The sequence below is a fragment of the Chiloscyllium plagiosum genome, unplaced genomic scaffold (assembly GCF_037043375.1).
Source record: "Chiloscyllium plagiosum isolate Xiang-an unplaced genomic scaffold, Cpla_swu_hap1 HiC_scaffold_7, whole genome shotgun sequence".
Lineage (NCBI taxonomy): Eukaryota > Metazoa > Chordata > Chondrichthyes > Orectolobiformes > Hemiscylliidae > Chiloscyllium > Chiloscyllium plagiosum.
The window spans coordinates 116,493,324-116,512,554 of record NW_028270145.1 but is presented as its reverse complement, the minus strand read 5'-3'; the positions used below and the strand labels follow the sequence as shown (position 1 = coordinate 116,512,554).

The window sequence follows — 19,231 nt, the reverse complement described above, 5'->3', positions numbered from 1 at the left end:
CAACTCACCTAACCGGCACATCTTTAGATTGCGGGAGGAAACCAGAACACCTTGAGGAAACCCATGCAGACACGGGGAGAATGTACAAACTCCACACAGTCACCCAAGACTAGAATTGAACCTGGGTCCCTGGAACTGTGAGGCAGCAGTGCTAACCACTGAGCCCCAGTGCTGCCCATAATTGCATACTTGAGACAGAAGATTTCTCAAAATTTCCTTTTCCTAATAAGTGCTAATAACATGAAGACTATTTTAAGTTTGTTTGGTGTCCCAGAACCAATAAGGAAACAGAAAGGAAATCCCAAACGCACTTACCAGGAAATGTGGGCAACATGTGTGCAGCACGGTGGCACAGTGGTTAGCACTGCTGCCTCACAGTGCCAGAGACCCGGCTTCAATTCCCGCTTCAGGCTACTGTCTGTGTGGAGTTTGCACGTTCTCCCTGTGTCTGCGTGGGTTTCCTCTGGTTTCCTCCCACAGTCCAAAGATGTGCAGATTAGATGAATTAGCCATGCTAAATTCCCCTTGTGGTAGATATAGGGGAATGGGTCTGGGTGGGTTGCTGTTTGGAGGGTTGGTGTGGACTTGTTGGGCTGAAGGGCCTGTTTCCACACTGTAAGTAATCTAATCAAATGTTGGCCTACATTTTTTCCAGTCTACAGATCAGATTGAAACAATGTGGTTTCATGCCTCCCCTCCTGCCCCCCCCCACCCCCCCCCCCCCCCCCCCCCCCACCCACCACCTCTCCAGCATACTCCTGGCAAATGTCCAAGCTATTGAAAACAAGCTGGACAAACTTAAAGCTAGACTCGCCTACCAAAGGATGCTTTCCTTCATTAGCCAGGGCATGAATATAGGAGCAAGGAAGTCTTACTTCTTTGCTCCCACAACCTCTGAGTGGAAAATTCCAGAAGTTCATAACCCTCTGAGTGAAAGGAAATTCTCCACATTTTGGTTCTAATTGGTACCCCCTTATATTTAAATTCTACTTTGTATATCCCTTTTAGTATTTTATAAGTTCAATGAGATCACCTCTCAGTCTTTGCAAGTCTAGAGAATACAGGAACAGTTTGCCTAAACACTCTTCACAAGATAGTCCTACCACCCTGGGAATAAGGCTGGTGAACCTTCACTGGACTCCCTCTATGGCAATAATATCTTTCTTGAGGTAAAGAGAACAAAATTCTGTCTCCTCATTGTTTGAGCTCTGACCCACTAGGGTGATGGCATCAGGTAATTTGTAAATGGAGTTAGCAATGAATTTGGTCACCTTAGGGTACAGGTGTTGAAGATTATTTTGGAGGAGATGTCACCTATCCAACCAGCTACACTATCCATGCGTCTCATAGTTTTATACACTTCTTTCAGGGTGCCCCTCAGTCTCCAAAGCTCTTGGGAAAACAATCCAGGTTTGTCCAACATCTCCCTATAGCTAATACACTCCAATCCAGGCAACTCTGATAAATTCTTTTGTACCCTCTCCAAAGCCTCCCCATCCTTCCTATAGTGTGACAAACAGAACTGCACACAATACTCTAAATGTGGCCTGACTAAAGTTCAATATATCTCCAATATGGCAACTTTTATACCCTGTGGCCAAACTGTCTCTTTTAAGCAGCTATGGACTTGCCCTTTCCACCTCAATCAGATCCCTTTGTGTATCAATGCTAATATGTCTTGTCCTGCAAATCTCTTGCATTTGACCTTCTAAAATGCACCACCTCACACCTGTCTGGATTAAACTCCACCTCCATTTCTCCAGCCAATTTCCCAACTTAACTTTCCTAATATTCCCCGACACTTATACATACACACACTCAAAGAAAGAAGACAAGGTACCACTATTATGGGTGGAGAAGGAAGAAGGGTCAGAAAAGCTCAGTTTTGGCACTACTATGGATCACTGACATGAATCAGTTGTTTTCTTTCATTTCCCTTTGATTCCTTTCAACTCTTTGGTGAGGACACGAGGTTGTGAACATGCCAATTCTTGATCTTTTGCAGTTCTTGGCACACATGCCCATGTCTGATAACATGTCTTACCTTTACTGTTACAAATTCACTTTTGGCTAGATTTATTACTAAGCTAGCAAACTGCACTTACTTAAACAGGTTCTCTAATTGCTTTCAATATGTTAGTGCATATTATGACATCATTTAAATAAATTACATGGTTAGATACTTTAGCTTTGACTTGATTCATAAGTATCCAGAAACTAATTGTGACATTTCGACATAAATGGCATCATTCAACATTCTTATAACCCATTCTGTTTAACAAAGGAGCTATCTCTTCAGCTTTTGTTGTTAAGTAATCTTCAATAGATAAATTTTAGAATGAAATGAAGAACTGCCACCTCTGTTGATATATACTTATAACCCGGAATCTGTTTAAATTACTGCATTTACTTTTCTGTGGTCTATGTGGAATATAGTTGATGCATCTCGTTTAGGAACCAACAACAGCAATATCTTTTCCCACTTGTAGCTCACGGTGCAAAACATATCTCTGAAACGGTACAAAGTTAGAAAGTGCAGATGTACAAAGGGATCTAGGTGTCTTCTTGATAAGTCATTAAAGGCTAACATGTACATCCAGCAAGCTATTATGAAGGCTAATGGAATGTAAGCCTTTATCACAAAAGGATTTGGACAGGAATGGTGTAGTCTTGTTTCAATTGCAAAGGAGTTTGTTTCCAGTCTAGTCAGTACTCTTGAGTTGGACCGAAGAGTCTGTTTCCATGTTGTGTGACTCTTTGATTCTTACCAATTTTTATGGATGGACTTTCCAAAGCATCCTATCCAGATGCATCACAGTTTGGCATGGCAACTACTTTGCCCAAGATGGCTAGAAATAACAGAGAGTTGTGAACACAGTCCAGTCCATCTCAAAAACACCATTGATTTATACAATTAATGGTAGGGTCTTGGGTAGTGTTATAGAACAGACAGATCTAGGAGTTCCGGTATATAATTCTTTGAAGTTTGCACCACATATAGATAGGGTAGTTAAGAAGGCATTTAGCATGCACTTCTATTGTGAATAGAAGTTGGGAAGTCATGTTGAGATTGTACAGGATGTTGGTGAGATTTCTTCTGGAGTACTGTGTCATATCCTGGTCTCCAAATTACAGGAAGAAGATTATTAAATTGGAGAATTTGCAAAAGAGATGTTGCTGAGAACGGAGGGTTTGAATTTATAAGAGAGGATGGATAGCTGGGAGTTTGTTTCCTTGAGTGTAGGAGGTTGTGGGGGGGAGTGGCCTTATGAAGGTTTATAAAATCATGAGAGGAATAGATAAATGAATGACAGGTGTCTTTTCCCTAAGGTGGAGCATTTCAAGAAGGGAGGGCATTTTTTTAAGATGAGAGGAGAAAGTTTTAAAAAAAGACATGAGGGGCAATTCTTTTACACATAACGGTTTGTGTGTGGAATGAACTTCCAGAGGAAGTGGTGGATGCAAGTACAGTTACAACATTTTGTTAACTACACGAATAAAAATGTTTAGAGGAATTTGGGCCAGGCGTAGGTGGGACTAGTTTAGTTTGGGATTACAGTTGGCTGGACTGGTTGGACTAAAGTGTCTGCTTCTGTGCAGTAGAACTCTACAACTTCCCACTGCCTTGAGAAAGTAGGAAATATAATCAAAGACCTATCCCACCCCGGTTATACTCTCTTCCACCCTCTTCCATCTGGCAGAAGATACAAAAGTTTGAAAGCATGTGCCAACAGTTTTAAGAACAGCTTCTCCCCTGCTGTTATCAGAGTTTTGAATGGACCTCTCATTTATTAAAGTTGATTTCTCTCTGCACCTTCTCTGTCGATGTCACACTATATTCTGCATTCTGTTCTATTACCCTGATGTAATTAGGTAAGGTATGATTAATCTGGTTAGCATGCAATGCAATACTTTTCACTGTATCTCAGTATACATAACTATAATAAATTTAATCAAATAAGCATATTTACGGTAAGAGTGATTACTGGAATAAAGCCAGAGACCAAAACAGGATTTAGAGACAGAGGCAGAGGGGATGAGTGAGGTGTTAAATTAATTCTTTGCATTTATCTTTATCGAAGAGGAGGATTCTGCCCAGGCCATGGTGATAAAGGAGGAAACTCTGTCACTAGATGATGTTAAAATTAATAAGAAGTATTGGATAGATTGTTATCACTTAATGTCAACAAAACACCAGGGCCAAGGATTTGGAAGCTAAACATCACACAACACCAGCTTATGGTCCAACAGGTTTATTTGGAAGCACTAGCTTTCGGAGAGCTGTTCCTTCATTACCTTCACAACCACCTGATTAAGGAGCAGCAGTCCGAAAGCTAGTGCTTCCAAATAAACCTGTTGGACTAGAACCTGGAGTTGTGTGATTTTTAACTTTGTACACCCCAGTCCAACACCGGCATCTCCAAATTGTAAGGATTTTGAAGGAAGTGAATGTAGAAATTACAGAAAAAGTCACATGGATAAAGATGAGTTGGGTTAGGAAGAATCAGGCAGATAACACTAGGTTCCCCTGTGGTCCTGCTCTGTAATTGATCTTCCATTCTTGAAGCTGAGGAAGGCACTGGTACTTCAAGGGAATGCAGTCAGAGCCAGGCTTCTGGCATCACATGTGATCTGATTGCACAGGAGGGAAGGAAGAAGAAAGCAGGAGTAATAATGATAGGGGATTCATTAATTAAGGGAACAAACAGGCATTTCTGTGATTGTAGACAAATATGCCATTGCGTGGAGATGGTGCCCAGATAGAGAGAAAGAAAGTTGGGCAGACAAAGGGATCATTGACACCATTCCAAAAATACCATCCCTTTGTCTGCTCTCTGGTCTCCATCTCCACCTATCACCTATTTTTCCCTTCGTCCAATTCTCTGTCGCCAGCATAACACTTAGACTTATAGCTTACACTTTAAGCAGGAAGTGAGTTACTGACCATTGAATTCCTTACCTCTGACCTGCACTTGCAACCACTGCATTTATATGGCTATTCTAGTTCAGTTTCTGGTTGATGATAACCTTTTAGGACATTGATTGCGGAAGATTCTGTGAAAGCAATATTATTGAAAGTCAAGAGATGATGGTTCGATTTTTCTCTTCTTGGAAATGGTCATTGTCTGGCACTCGTGTCACACAAATGTTACATGCCACATGTTAGCCCAGTCCCGGAAGTGCCCAAATGTTTCCCAGGTCCAACTTGTCAAAGGCTGCAGCCAAGTCGAGTAGGACAAGGAGGAAAAATTTACCATTGTCAAATTCTCAAATGATGTCAATGATGGCATCTTGACTGTACTATAGGCGCCTTAACAGTCTGAGGGAAATAGAAGAGCAGATATATAGCCAACTTTCAGACAAGCGTAAAAATAATAGGATAGTAATAGAAGGGAATTTCATCTGCCCCAACATTAACTGGTAGAGGAGCAGGAGGCTGGAAGAACTCAGCAAGCCAGGCAGCATCAGGAGGTGGAGAAGCCAATGTTTCGGGTGGCTTGCTGTGTTCTTCCAGCCTCCTGCCTATCTACCTTGGATTCCAGCATCTGAAGTTTTTTTTTGTCTCTAACCATGTTTGTATCACTGCAAAGTGTCTGCCTCCAACACTATCTGGACTGGTCATTATGTGAAAGGTTTAGCAGGAGTGGAAATTTTAAATGCATCCAGGATAGCTTTTTAAGTTAGTACGGAGAAGGCCTTACATGAGAGAGCGTGATCCTGGATTTAATTTTAGATAATAATGCTGGGCAAATGGTTGAAGTATCAGTGGGAGAGCCAATATATTTATACCATATGATTGAGCTACTGTCATGATACTGTGACTGAACAACTAGGGTATTATTTAGAAGTCTTCTAGGAGAAAGTGAGGACTGCAGATGCTGGAGATCAGAGCTGAAAATGTGTTGCTGGAAAATCACAGCAGGTCAGGCAGCATCCAAGGAGCAGGAGAATCGACGTTTCGGACATGAGCCCTTCTTCAGGAATGAGGAAGGTGTGCCAAGCGGACTAAGATAAAAGGTAGGGAGGAGGGACTTGGGGGAGGGGCGTTGGAAATGCGATAGGTGGAAGGATGTTAAGGTGAGGGTGATAGGCCAGAGTGGGGGTGGGGGCGGAGAGGTCAGGAAGAAGATTGCAGGTTAGGAAGGTGGTGCTGAGTTTGAGGGTTGGGACTGTGAAAAGGTGGGGGGAGGGGAAATGAGGAAACTGGAGAAATCTGAGTTCATTCCTTGTGGTTGGAGGGTTCCAAGGCGGAAGATGAGGCGCTCTTCCTCCAGCCGTCATGTTGGTATGGTCTGGCGATGGAGGAGTCCAAGGACCTGCATGTCCTTGGTGGAGTGGGAGGGGGAGTTGAAGTGTTGAGCCACGGGGTGGTTGGGTTGGTTGGTCCGGGTGTCTCAGAGGTGTTCTCTGAAACGTTCCGCAAGTAGGCAGCCTATCTCCCCAGTATAGAGGAGACCACATCGGGTGCAGCGGATGCAGTAAATGATGTGTGTGGAGGTACAGGTGAATTTGTGGTGGATATGGAAGGATCCCTTGGGGCCTTGGAGGGAAGTAAGGGGGGAGGTGTAGGTGCAAGTTTTGCATTTCTTGCGGTTGCAGGGGAAGGTGCCGGGAGTGGAGGTTGGGTTGGTGGGGGGTGTGGGCCTGACAAGGGAGCCACGGAGGGAGTGGTCTTTTCGGAATGCTGATGGTGAGGGGAGGGAAATATATCCCTGGTGATGGAGTCTGTTTGGAGGTGGCGGGAATGAAGACGGATGATATGATGTATATGGAGGTTGGTGGGGTGGTAGGTGAGGACCAGTGGGGTTCTGTCCTGGTGGTGATTGGAGGGGCGGGGCTCAAGGGCAGAGGAGTGGGAAGTGGAGGAGATGCGATGGAGAGCATCGTCGATCACGTCTGGGGGGAAATTGCGGTCTTTGAGAAGGAGGCCATCTGGGTTGTTTGGTATTGGAACTGGTCCTCCTGGGAGCAGATTCGACAGAGACGAAGGAATTGCGAATATGGGATGGCGTTTTTACACAGGGCAGAGTGGGAGGAGATGTAGTCTAGGTAACTGTGGGAGTCAGTCAGTTTATAGTAAATTTCCGGTTTGATTCAGTCGTCCAAGATAGAAATGGAGAGGTCTAGGAAGGGGAGGGAGGAGTCTGAGACGGTCCAGGTATATTTGAGGTCGGGGTGGACGGTGTTGGTAAAGTGGATGAACTGGGAGCACGAACAGTCATCGATGTAGCAGAGGAAAAGGTGGGGGGTGGTGCCAGTGTAGTTGCGGAAGATGGACTGTTCCACATATCCTATGAAGAGGCAGGCATAGCTGGGGCCCATGCGGGTGCCCATGGCTACTCCCTTGGTTTGGAGGAAGTGGGAGGATTGGAAAGAGAAGTTGTTCAGAGTGAGGACCAGTTCAGTCAGTCAAAGGAGGGTGTCAGTGGAAGGGTACTGGTTGGTATGGCGGGAAAGGAAGAAGCGGAGGGCTTTGAGTCCTTTGTGATGGGGGATAGAGGTGTACAGGGACTGGATGTCCATGGTGAAGATAAGGCGTTGGGGACCGGCGAAGCGAAAATCATGGAGGAGGTGGAGGGCGTGGGTGGTGTCCCGAAAGTAGGTGGGGAGTTCTTGGACTAAGGGGGAAAGGACCGTGTCGAGGTATGCAGAGATGAGTTCGGTGGGGCAGGAGCAGGCTGAGACAATGGGTCAGCCGGGACAGTCAGGTTTGTGGATTTTGGGCAGGAGGTAGAAACGGGCGGTGCGGGGTTGTGGGACTATGAGGTTGGAGGCGGTGGATGGGAGATCCCCTGAGGTGATGAGGTTATGGATGGTCTGGGAGATGATGGTTTGGTGGTGGGAGGTGGGGTCATGGTCAAGGGGGCAGTAGGAGGAGGTGTCCGCGAGCTGGTGTTTAGCCTCAGCGGTGTAAAGGTCAGTGCGCCAAATTATTACCGCGCCTCCCTTGTCTGCCGGTTTGATAGTGAGGTTGGGGTTGGAACGGAGGGAGTGGAGGGCTACACATTCCGAGGGCGAGAGGTTGGAGTGGGTGAGAGGGGTGGAGCGGTTGAGGCGGTTAATGTCGCAGTGGCAGTTGGCTATGAAGAGATCGAGGGCAGGTAAGAGGCCAGCACAGGGTGTCCAGGTGGATGGGGTGTGTTGGAGGCGGGAGAAGGGGCTGTCAGAGGGTGGGCGAGAGTCTTGATTGAAGAAGAAGGCACGGAGGCGAAGGCGGCGGAAGAATTGTTCAATGTCTCGCCAAGTATTGAACTCGTTAATCCAAGAGCGTAGGGGAATGAAGGTGAGGCCTCTGCCGAGGACAGCCTCCAACACACCCCATCCACCTGGACACCCTGTGCTGGCCTCTTACCCGCCCTCGATCGCTTCATAGCCAACTGCCACTGCGACATTAACCACCTCAACCTCTCCACCCCTCTCACCCATTCCAACCTCTCACCCTCGGAACGTGAGCTCTCCACTCCCTCTGTTCCAACCCCAACCTCACTATCAAACCGGCAGACAACGGTGGCGCGGTAGTAGTTTGGCGCACCGACCTTTACACCGCTGAGGCTAAACACCAGCTTGCGGACACCTCCTCCTACTGCCCCCTTGACCATGACCCCTCTTCCCACCAACATCATCTCCCAGACCATCCATAACCTCATCACCTCAAGGGATCTCCTATCCACCACCTCCAACCTCATAGTCCCACAACCCCGCACCGCCCGTTTCTACCTCCTGCCCAAAATCCACAAACCCGACTGCCAAGGCCGACCCATTGTCTCAGCCTGTTCCTACCCCACCAAACTCATCTCTGCATACCTCGACACGGTCCTGTCCCCCTTCGTCCAAGAACTCCCCACCTACATTCGGGACACCACCAACGCCCTCCACCTCCTCCATGATTTTCGCTTCCCCAGTTCCCAATGCCTTATCTTCACCATGGACATCCAGTCCCTGTACACCTCCATTCCCCATCACGAAGGACTCAAAGCCCTCCGCTTCTTCCTTTCCCGCCGTACCAACCAGTCCCCTTCCACTGACACCCTCCTTCGACTGACTGAACTGGTCCTCATTCTGAACAACTTCTCTTTCCAATCCTCCCACTTCCTCCAAACCAAGGGAGTAGCCATGGGCACCCGCATGGGCCCAAGCTATGCCTGCCTCTTCGTAGGATATGTGGAACCGTCCATCTTCCGCAGCTACACTGTCACTACCCCCCAATTTTTCCTCCGCTACATCGATGACTGTATCGGCGCTGCCTCATGCTCCCACAAGGAGATTGAACAGTTCATCCACTTTACCAACACCTTTCACCCCGACCTCAAATTTACCTGGACCGTCTCAGACTCCTCCCTCCCCTTCCTAGACCTCTCCATTTCTATCTCGGGCGACTGAATCAACATGGACATTTACTATAAACCGACTGACTCCCACAGTTACCTAGACTACACCTCCTCCCACCCTGCCCCCTGTAAAAACGCCATCCCATTCTCCCAATTCCTTCGTCTCTGTCGCAGGAGGACCAGTTCCAATACCGAACAACCCAGATGGCCTCCTCCTTCAAAGTCCACAATTTCCCCCCAGACGTGATCGACGATGCCCTCCACCGCATCTCCTCCACTTCCCGCTCCTCCGCCCTTGAGCCCCACCCCTCCAATCACCACCAGGACAGAAACCCACTGGTCCTCACCTACCACCCCACCAACCTCCATATACATCGTATCATCCGTCGTCATTCCCGCCAACTCCAAATGGACTCCATCACCAGGGATATATTTCCCTCCCCTCCCCTATCAGCGTTCCAAAAAGACCACTCCCTCTGTGACTCCCTTGTCAGGTCCACACCCCCAACATCCCAACCTCCACTCCCGGCACCTTCCCCTGCAACCGCAAGAAATGCAAAACTTGCGCCCACACTTCCCTCCCTACTTCCCTCCCAAGGCCCCAATGGATCCTTCCATATCCACCACAAATTCACTTGCACCTCCACACACATCATTTACTGCATCCGCTGCACCCGATGTGGCCTCCTCTATATTGGGGAGACAGGCCGCCTACTTGCGGAAGTTTCAGAGAAAACCTCTGAGACACCCGGATCAACCAACCCAACCACCCCGTGGCTCAACACTTCAACTCCCCCTCCCACTCCACCAAGGACATGCAGGTCCTTGGACTCCTCCATCGCCAGACCATACCAACACGACGGCTGGAGGAAGAGCGCCTCATCTTTCGCCTAGGAACCCTTCAACCACAAGGGATGAACTCAGATTTCTCCAGTTTCCTCATTTCCCCTCCCCCCACCTTGTCTCAGTCCCAACCCTCGAACTCAGCACCAACTTCCTAACCTGCAATCTTCTTCCTGACCTCTCCGCGCCCACCCCCTCTCCGGCCTATCACCCTCACCTTAACCTCCTTCCACCTATCGCATTTCCAACGCCCCTTCCCCCAGTCCCTCCTCCCTACCTTTTATCATAGACCACGTGGCACACTTTCCTCATTCCTGAAGAAGGGCTCATGCCCGAAACATCGATTCTCCTGCTCCTTGGATGCTGCCTGACCTGCTGCACTTTTCCATCAACACATTTCAAAGTGTCAGCATTATGAATTTGCTCAGAGATACAGAAAGCAGAACATTATGGTAACAATAATGCAAAGATGACCATCTCAAAGAATGGCCAGAGAGCCTTAGAAAACAAGGAATCACACTGAAGGAATTCAATCTTTATTTCTTAAGTGATAATATCATCTAATAACTGTTTGTTAACTCAGCTAGAGCTTCAGTACAAACCCTTTATACACATGTGGAGAGACAGAAACAATTAGATTAGATTAGATTACTTGCAGTGTGGAAATAGGCCCTTCAGCCCAACAAGTCCACACCGATCTGCCGAAGCGCAACCCACCCATATCCGTTCCCCTACATTTACCCCGGCATCTAACACTACGGGCAATTTAGCCTGGCCAATTCACCTAACCTGCACATTTTTGGACTGTGGGAGGAAACTGGAGCACCCGGAGGAAACCCATGCAGACACGGGGAGAACGTGCAAACTCCACACAGTCAGTCACCTGAGGCGGGAATTGAACCCGGGTCTCTGGCGCTGTGAGGCAGAAGTGCTAACCACTGTGCCACCGTGCCGCCCACAATGCAGCACATACCAAGGAGTGAGCCCTCTACAGGCAGAGTGATGGGCTAATCTTCAACTCAACAAATGCATTGGAGGTGCCGGTGTTGGACTGGGGTTGGACTTCATCATGTGGTTGTGAAGGTGATTAAGAGCGCTAGTACTGAACTTGTTGGACTATAACCTGGGGTTGCGTGATTTTTAACTCAGCAAATGAAGGGGCTGTCATTCTGATCTATTTTCTAAATAGAACTTAAAAACTAGCATTGCTAATCAATTAGTTACTAAGTCAGTTATTCCTTTTCATCTCTTGCTTTTTCTTTTAAGTTGCCATCTTGCTGATAGTTTAATAGTTATGTCACAAAGATTCTACATGACAGTTGAGGAAGAGGATGCAGATCTCATATATCGTGAATCATTGCTTTGCTTCATGATTCCTTTTGTAACCAAGAGTTTGACCAGATGCCTCCTGAATTTCACCCCAATAAACCCATATATGATTGGGTTAATGCAGCTGTGCAAGAATCCCAAACTTTGAGTTACAATGAGAGCTCTGTCAATGTGATTACGCTTCTCACAAGTCTCAGCAATGAGTTTGCTCCTCATCAGTGTGTCGATGAATACCGTAATATTGTGTGGGAACCAACAAATGAGAAAAGCCAACACCACCACGATGATGACTTTCATGGCTTTATGTTTCCGAAATCCCTTCGTTTGACACAATTTCTGGATTGTCGCACTGTAGCAGAATACCATGGCAACCAGAGGGATAAGAAACCCAATAAAATGCCGCAAAAATCTGGTGATTATTCTCCACGTTTTTGCTGATTCTCCATCAAGTGTCTCATAACACATCTGTCTGTTGGAACCAGGTGGAGTATATTCACCCTTGTATAAAACTGATAAAGACAGAACCATAGCCAGCAACCAAACAGTAGCACAAACCAGCATAATTATAAATGGTCTCTTCTGCTTGTGGGATTGTGTAGCATAGACAATGGACAGATAGCGATCAATACTGATACAAGCCAGCAATAAAATCCCACTGTAGAAGTTAATCTCCTGTAACATGCTGATAATTTTACACATGGCATCACCAAACACCCAGCCAGATATGGCATCCACTGCCCAAAAAGGCAAGGTCACGGCAAAGAGCAGATCAGCCACTGCCAGATGAAGCAGGTAGATGTCTGTGGATGAGATGGTCCATCGATTATAAAGTAGGACAGTCATTACAATAATATTCCCTGTCACAGCGAGGAAGCACACCAGGCTATAGATAACAGCCAGAGCTGTGTTGATTGACTCATTCACGACAGAAGTACAGGGCGACGTGTCTGAATCAATTTTGTAACCATCATAATTATTTGTATAATTTTCAAATAAATCACCAAAGTCAATATCTCCAAATTCAAACTGCTTGATGTCCATTTTCTGAAAGAAAGAAGATCAGGGAGTGAGAACAATCTATAGATAATAGCCAGTGTTGCATTCATTGATTTGTTTCTGGTGAAAGTACGGGAAAATGTGTTTCAATCATCATCAACTTCAGCATGACCAGCATAATTTAGATCGGAGTGGTGCTGGAAAAGCACAGCAGGTCAGGCAACATCCGAGGAGCAGGAAACTCGACGTTTCAGGCTAAAGCCCTTCATCATAGCTTTAAATTAAGGGGGGGGTAGATATAGGACTGATGTTAGGGGTAGGTTCTTCACTCAGCGAGTCGTTAGTTCATGGAATGCCCTGCCAGTAACAGTGGTGGACTCTCCCTCTTTATGGGCATTTAAGCGGGCATTGGATAGGCATATGGAGGATAGTGGGTTAGTATAGGTTAGGTGGGCTTGGATCGGCGCAACATCGAGGGCCAAAGGGCCTGTACTGCGCTGTATTCTTCTATGTTCTATGTTCTATCATAAATGATCAGCATAATTGTCAAACAGCTTGTTCGATTTGTCTCAAGTCTCTTTCCAAAAGCAAATTAGCTGTAACTGAAGAATCAGAATAAAGCCAATTTATGATCTTTTAAGAAACTTTGTAACTAGGCACACATAGAGAAACCAAATGCACACAGGAACAAAGGGCTTATGAGCAGGAGTCGACCATTTGACCCTTCAAGCCTGTCATGCCACTCAATAAATTCAAGGCTGGTGGCTCTGAAGGCCATTTCCTGTCAGTCTCATTCTCACGCTCCTCCCCCTCTTTCTGCATAACTCTCAATTCTGTTGAATAGAACCGTACAGCACAGGGACGGGTCATTTGGCACTTTCTGCTGAACATGATGCCAAATTAAACTAATCCCTTCTGTCTGCCCATGATCTATATCCCTCCATTCCTTGCATATTCATGTGCTCATCTAAAAGCCCCTTAAACCCCATTATAATATCCGCCTGCACCACCATCCCTGGCAGTGCATACCAGACTCCTACCATCACTGTATAAAAATCTTGCCCCTCACACCTCCTTTGAACTCCCCCTCATCTAAAATGCATGCCCCCTAGTATTAGACATTTCAACTTTGGGAAAAATATTCTAACTGTCAATCTTGTCCATGCATATCATAATTTTACAGACTTCTATCAAGTCTCCCCTCAGCCTCCACCACTCCGGAGAAAAGTACCAGAGTTTTTCTAGCCTCTCCTCATAGCTCATACGCTTTAATCCAGGCAATATCTTGGTAAACCTCTTCTGCACCCTCTTCAAAGCCTCCACATCCTTCCTGTAATGTGGTGATCAGAATTGAACACAATATTACTGAAACATTTCCCATGAGTTCATCATACAGCTAAGTTGCAATGTGACTTGTAAGTCAGACACAAAGAGACTACAAAGAGGTATGGACAGGTAAACTGAATGGACATCAAGGCAGAAGATGGTTCAAATTTCTGTTAAAAATCACACAACACCAGGTTATAGTCCAACAGGTTTAGTTGGAAGCACTAGCTTTCGGAGCGCTGCTCCTTCGTCAGGTCATTGTGTCACACAACCACCTGATGAAGGAGCGTCGCTCCAAAACCTAGTGCTTCCAATTAAACCTGTTGGACTATAACCTGGTGTTATGTGATTTTTTAACTTGGTACACCCCAGTCCAACACCGGCATCTCCAAATCAAATTTCTGTGATAGCAAATCCCTCATCTCAGCCTATTCCAAATTCTTAGACTGTGACCCCTGGCTCTTGACTTCCCGGTTATTGGAACATCATTCCTGCATCTTCCCTGTCCAATCCTGTTAAAATTTTATCGGTTTCTATGAGATCCACCACTGATCTCCAGCAAATAAAGTTTTAATCAATTCAACCTCTCCTCATCCGTAAATCTTGTTGTCCTAGGAATCAGTCTGGTAAATGTTTGTTGCACAGCCTCCTGAGCCAGGATATCTTTCTTCAGAGAAGAAGACCAGTACTGCACACAATACTCTACTGAGGTGCATGTAACAATAATAAATCAAATCAAAAATTGAATTAACTCAAATTAGTTCCCTGTTTAGGGTTTTTAATCTGATTCAGTCAGGGACCCTGGCTGGCATATAAAAAAGAGAGTGTCAGAGATACTGACACTCTAAGAGCTGACTGTGAAGAGTCTGTACTAAAGTCAAGAATTGTTCATCAGGAAATAAAGAATGTCTTGGTGATGGATACCAACCTCTGTGGAGTTGCTCATTAGTATTCATTAGAATGGTGTAGCAAAATGCAGGGGATGGGGACAATTGAAAGGTGGAGCTGGTTTAAGGAACAGATATTGTGTGTCTTTGATAGGTATGTCCCTGTCAGGCAGGAAGGAAGTGATAAGGTAAGGGAACCATAGTTTACTAAAGAAATTGTATCTCTTGTTAAGCAGAAGAGAGAGGCTTATGTGACGTTGAAACAAGATGGTTCAGTTGAGGCGATGGAGAGGTACAGTTAAGCTAGGAAGGATTTAAGAAGAGCAAGGAGTGGATATGAGCAGTCTTTAGCAGGTAGAATAAAGGAGAACCCTAAAGCTTTCTATAGATATGTGAGGAATAAAAGGATGAGTAGGGTAGGAATAGGGCCAGTCAAAGACAGAAGTGGGAAGTTTAGTGTGGACCCTGTGGAGATCGGAGAGGTACTAAACGAACATTTCTCATTGGTTTTCACTCAGGAAAAGGAGAATATTGTAGAGGAGAAGACTGAGATACAGGCTATTAGACTAGAAAGGATTGAGTTTACTAAGGAGAAGATGTTACAATTCTAGAATGTGTGAAAGTAGATAAGTCCCCTGGGCTGGATGGGATTTATCCAAGGATCCTCTGGGAAGCTAGGGAGGAGTTAGCGGAGCCTTTGGCCTAGATCTTTGAGTCATCATGATCTACAGGTTTAGTACCAGAGAACTGGAGGATTGCAAATGTTGTACCCTTGTTCAAGAAGGGCAGTAGAGATGACCCAGGTAATTATAGACCAGTGAGCCTTACATCTGTTGCAGGAAACGTTTTTGAAAGTTTAAGAGATAGGGTTTATAATCATCTAGCAAGCAACAGTTTGATTGGAAATAGTCAACATGGTTTCGTCAAGGGCAAGTCATGACTCACAAACCTCATTGAGTTTTCTGAGAAGGTGACCAAGCATGTAGATGAGAGTAGGGCAGTTGACGTGGTGTACATGGACTTCAGTAATGCCTTTGATAAGGTTCCACATGGTAGGCTGATGGAGAAAATGCAGAGGCATGGGATTGAGGGTGATTTAGCAGTTTGGATTAGAAACTGGCTATCTGAAAGAAGGCAGCAAGTGGCGGTTGATGGAAAATATTCAGCCTGGAGTCCAGCTACTAGTGATGTGTCACAAGGATCTGTTTTGGGAACCACTGCTGTTTGTCATTTTTATAAATGACTTGGACGCAGGCATAGGTAGATGGGTTAGTAAATTTGTAGATGACACTAAAGTCAGTGGAGTAGTGGACAATATGGAAGAATGTTGCAGGTTGGAGGGGGACTTGGATAAACTGCAGAATTGGGCTGAGAGGTGGCAAATGGAGTTCAATGCAGCTAAATGTGAGGTGATTCACTTTGTGAAAAATAACAGGAAGGCAGAGAACTGAAACAATGGAAAGATTCTTGATAATGTGGATGTGCAGAGGGATCCTGTTGTCCATGTATATAGATCCCTGAAAGTTGCCACCCAAGTTGATAATGCTGTTTCGAAGGCATACAGTGTGATAGGTTTTATTGGGAGAGGGATTGAGTTCTGGAGCCATGATGTCATGCTGCAACTTTACAAAACGCTGGTGCGGCCGTACTTGGAATATTGTGTACAGTTCTGGTCATCCCATTACAGGAAGGATGTGGAAGCATTGGAAAAGGTGCAGAGGAGATTCACCAGAATATTGCCTGGTCTGGAGGGAAGGTCTTATGAGGAAAGTCTGAGGGACTTGGGTCTGTTCTCATTGGAGAGAAGAAGGCTAAGAGACGATTTAATAGAGACATACAAGATGATTACAGGATTAGACAGGGTGGACAGTGAGAGTCTTTTTCCTCGGATGATGATGTCAGCTTGTATGAGGGGACATAGCTGCAAATTGAGGGGTGATAGATTTAAGATAGATATCAGAGGCAGGTTCTTCACTCAGAGCCTCGTAGGGGCATGGAATGCCCTACCTGCCAATGTAGTTAACTCAGCCATATTAGGGACATTTAAACAATTCTTGGATAAGCATATGGATGATGATGGGATAGTATAAGGGGATGGCTTAGATTAGTTCACAGGTTGGCACAACATCGAGGGCTGAAGGGCCTGTTCTGCGCTGTATTGTTCTATGTTCCTTTGAGTTTGAGCATGTTCCGCCTGTGCCGTATGGTATCAGTCACAGAATCACAGAAGTGATGCAACAGAGGAGCCATTCATCCCAGCATGCCTCAAAGGATCATTATGACTTAGTGTCAAACCCTTGTCTTTTCCCTGTACCCTTTCATGTTGCTCTCTTCAAGTAATCATTGAAACCCTACTGAATATCTCAATTGTCTTCATCTCCACCAAATTTCCAAGGAGTGCATTCTAAACCAGAAAATCTCATTGTGTGAAAAAGATATTTGTCACATCACATTTGTTACATTTGCATATTACTTTAAATCTGTATCTTCTACCTTATTGATACTTTTAAAATCAGGACAGTTTCTTCCTTATCCCCACATCTATTTCGAAGATTTTGAAATATTCTATCAGATCTTTGCTTCGCCATTTTCTATTCATTCACGGGATGTGGATGTTGCTGGCTCAGTCAGTATTTGTTGCCCATTCCTAATTGCCCAGGGGGCAGTTAAGAATCAACCACGTTGCTATGGGTTTGGAGTTACACGTAGGCCAGACAAGATAATCATGGCAGATTTCCTTCCAAAAGGACATTATTCAACCAGATGGGTCTTTTCAGAAAATTGGCAACAATTTCAAAGTTATCATTAGACTTCTTATCCCAGCTTTTTATTGGATTTGCCATGCAGGATTTGCCATGCAGGATGAACATGGGTCCCTGGGATATTACCTGGACTCTGGGTTAATAGTCTAGTGATATATATATATATATATATATATATATATATAGTGATATATATCCCTGTCTAAACCAGGGATCATCCTACTGAACCTTTTGTGAACTGCCCCCAGTGCAATAATAGCTTACCATAAATATGGGGACTAAAACTACTCACAGTACTCCAGATGTGGTCTTACCACACCTTGGACACTTACAAAGTCAGAAGTCACACAACAGCAGGTTATAGTCCAAAAGGTTTATTTGAAATCCAAGCTTTTGGAGTGCTGCAGCTTCCTCAGGTAAAGTGACTTACTGTTACAGTAAGACTTCCCTACTCTTTTACTCAAACCCCCTTGAAATAAGGGCCAACATTCCATTAGCCTTCCTGATTACCTGCTGCTCCCATATGTGAGCTTTCTGTGCCTCGTATACAAGTCATAGAGTCGTAAGAGCCATAGAGATGTACAGCACAGAAACAGACCCTCTGGCCCAATCCATCCATGCCGACCAAATATCCTAAATTAATCTAGTCCCATTTGCCAGCAATTAGCCCATATCCTTCTTAACCCTTCTTATTCATATACCCATCCAGATGCCTTTTAAATGTTGTAATTGTACCAGCTGCCACCATTTCCACTGGCAGTTCATTCCATACACGCACCACCCTCTGTGTGAAACAGTTGCCCCTTAGATCTCTTTTAAATCTTTTTCCCTCACCCTAAACCTATGCCCTCTAGTTGTGGACTCACCCACCCCTGGGAAAGTGCCTTATCTATTCACTCTATCCATGCCCCTCATGATTTTATAAACCTCTATAAGATCACCCCTCAGCCTCCCACGCACCAGCAAAAACAGCCCCAGCCTATTCAGCCTCTCCCTATAACTCAATGCTCCAACCCTGGCAACAGCATTGTAAATCTTTTCTGAACCCTTTCAATTTTCACAGCATCCTTCCAATAGCAGGGAGACCAGAACTGTATGCAATATTCCAAACATGGCCTAATTAATGTCCTGTCCAGCTGCAATATGACCTTCCAACTCCTTTACTCAATGCTCAAGGAACTATGAACCTGCACTCTAAGGTCTCTATTCAACAAAATTTCCCCAGGACCTTACCATTAAATGTATAAGTTCTGCCTTGATTTGCCTTTCCAAAATGCAGCACCTCACATTTATCTAAATTAAATTCCATGTACAACTCCTTGGGCCAAGGGCCCATCTGATCAAGATCCTGTTGTAATCTGAGGTAACTTTCTTCGCTGTCCACTACCCCTCCAATTTTGGTGTCATCTGCAAATTTACTAACTATACCTCCTATGTTCACATCCAAATCATTCATATAAATGACGCCCTTTGCATTTCAGCTTTCTGCAGTTTTTCTACATTTAAATAATATCCTGTTCTTTTGTTCACCTTTCCAAAATGAACAACAATCTCGTGTTCTCCCAATGTTTGTATGAGTTTCTTCTGGGTGTCCCAGTTTCCTCCCACAGTCCAAAAATGAGCAGGTAAGGTAGATTGGTCATGCTAAATTGCCCTGTAGTGTCTAGGGAAGAGCAGGTTAGGTGGGTTAACCGTTGTAAAATGCAGGGTTACAGGGATTGTATTGGGGTTTGATCTAGATGGGATCCTTTTCAGAGGG

General features: G+C 45.2%; 1 protein-coding gene across 2 annotated transcripts in view; it reads right to left on the bottom strand.

Annotated features, from left to right (window-relative positions):
* Positions 1 to 10,686: 10,686 nt before the first annotated feature.
* Positions 10,687 to 19,231, bottom strand: part of cxcr1 (chemokine (C-X-C motif) receptor 1) — a 40,106-nt gene continuing 31,561 nt past the window's right edge. For both annotated transcript variants that reach the window (XM_087989421.1, XM_043694381.2), the window contains exon 2: positions 10,687 to 12,545. In XM_087989421.1, the coding sequence (XP_087845547.1) occupies positions 11,481 to 12,542 (1,062 nt within the window). In that variant the 5' untranslated portion in view covers positions 12,543 to 12,545 and the 3' untranslated portion in view covers positions 10,687 to 11,480. The remainder of the gene's footprint in view (positions 12,546 to 19,231) is intronic.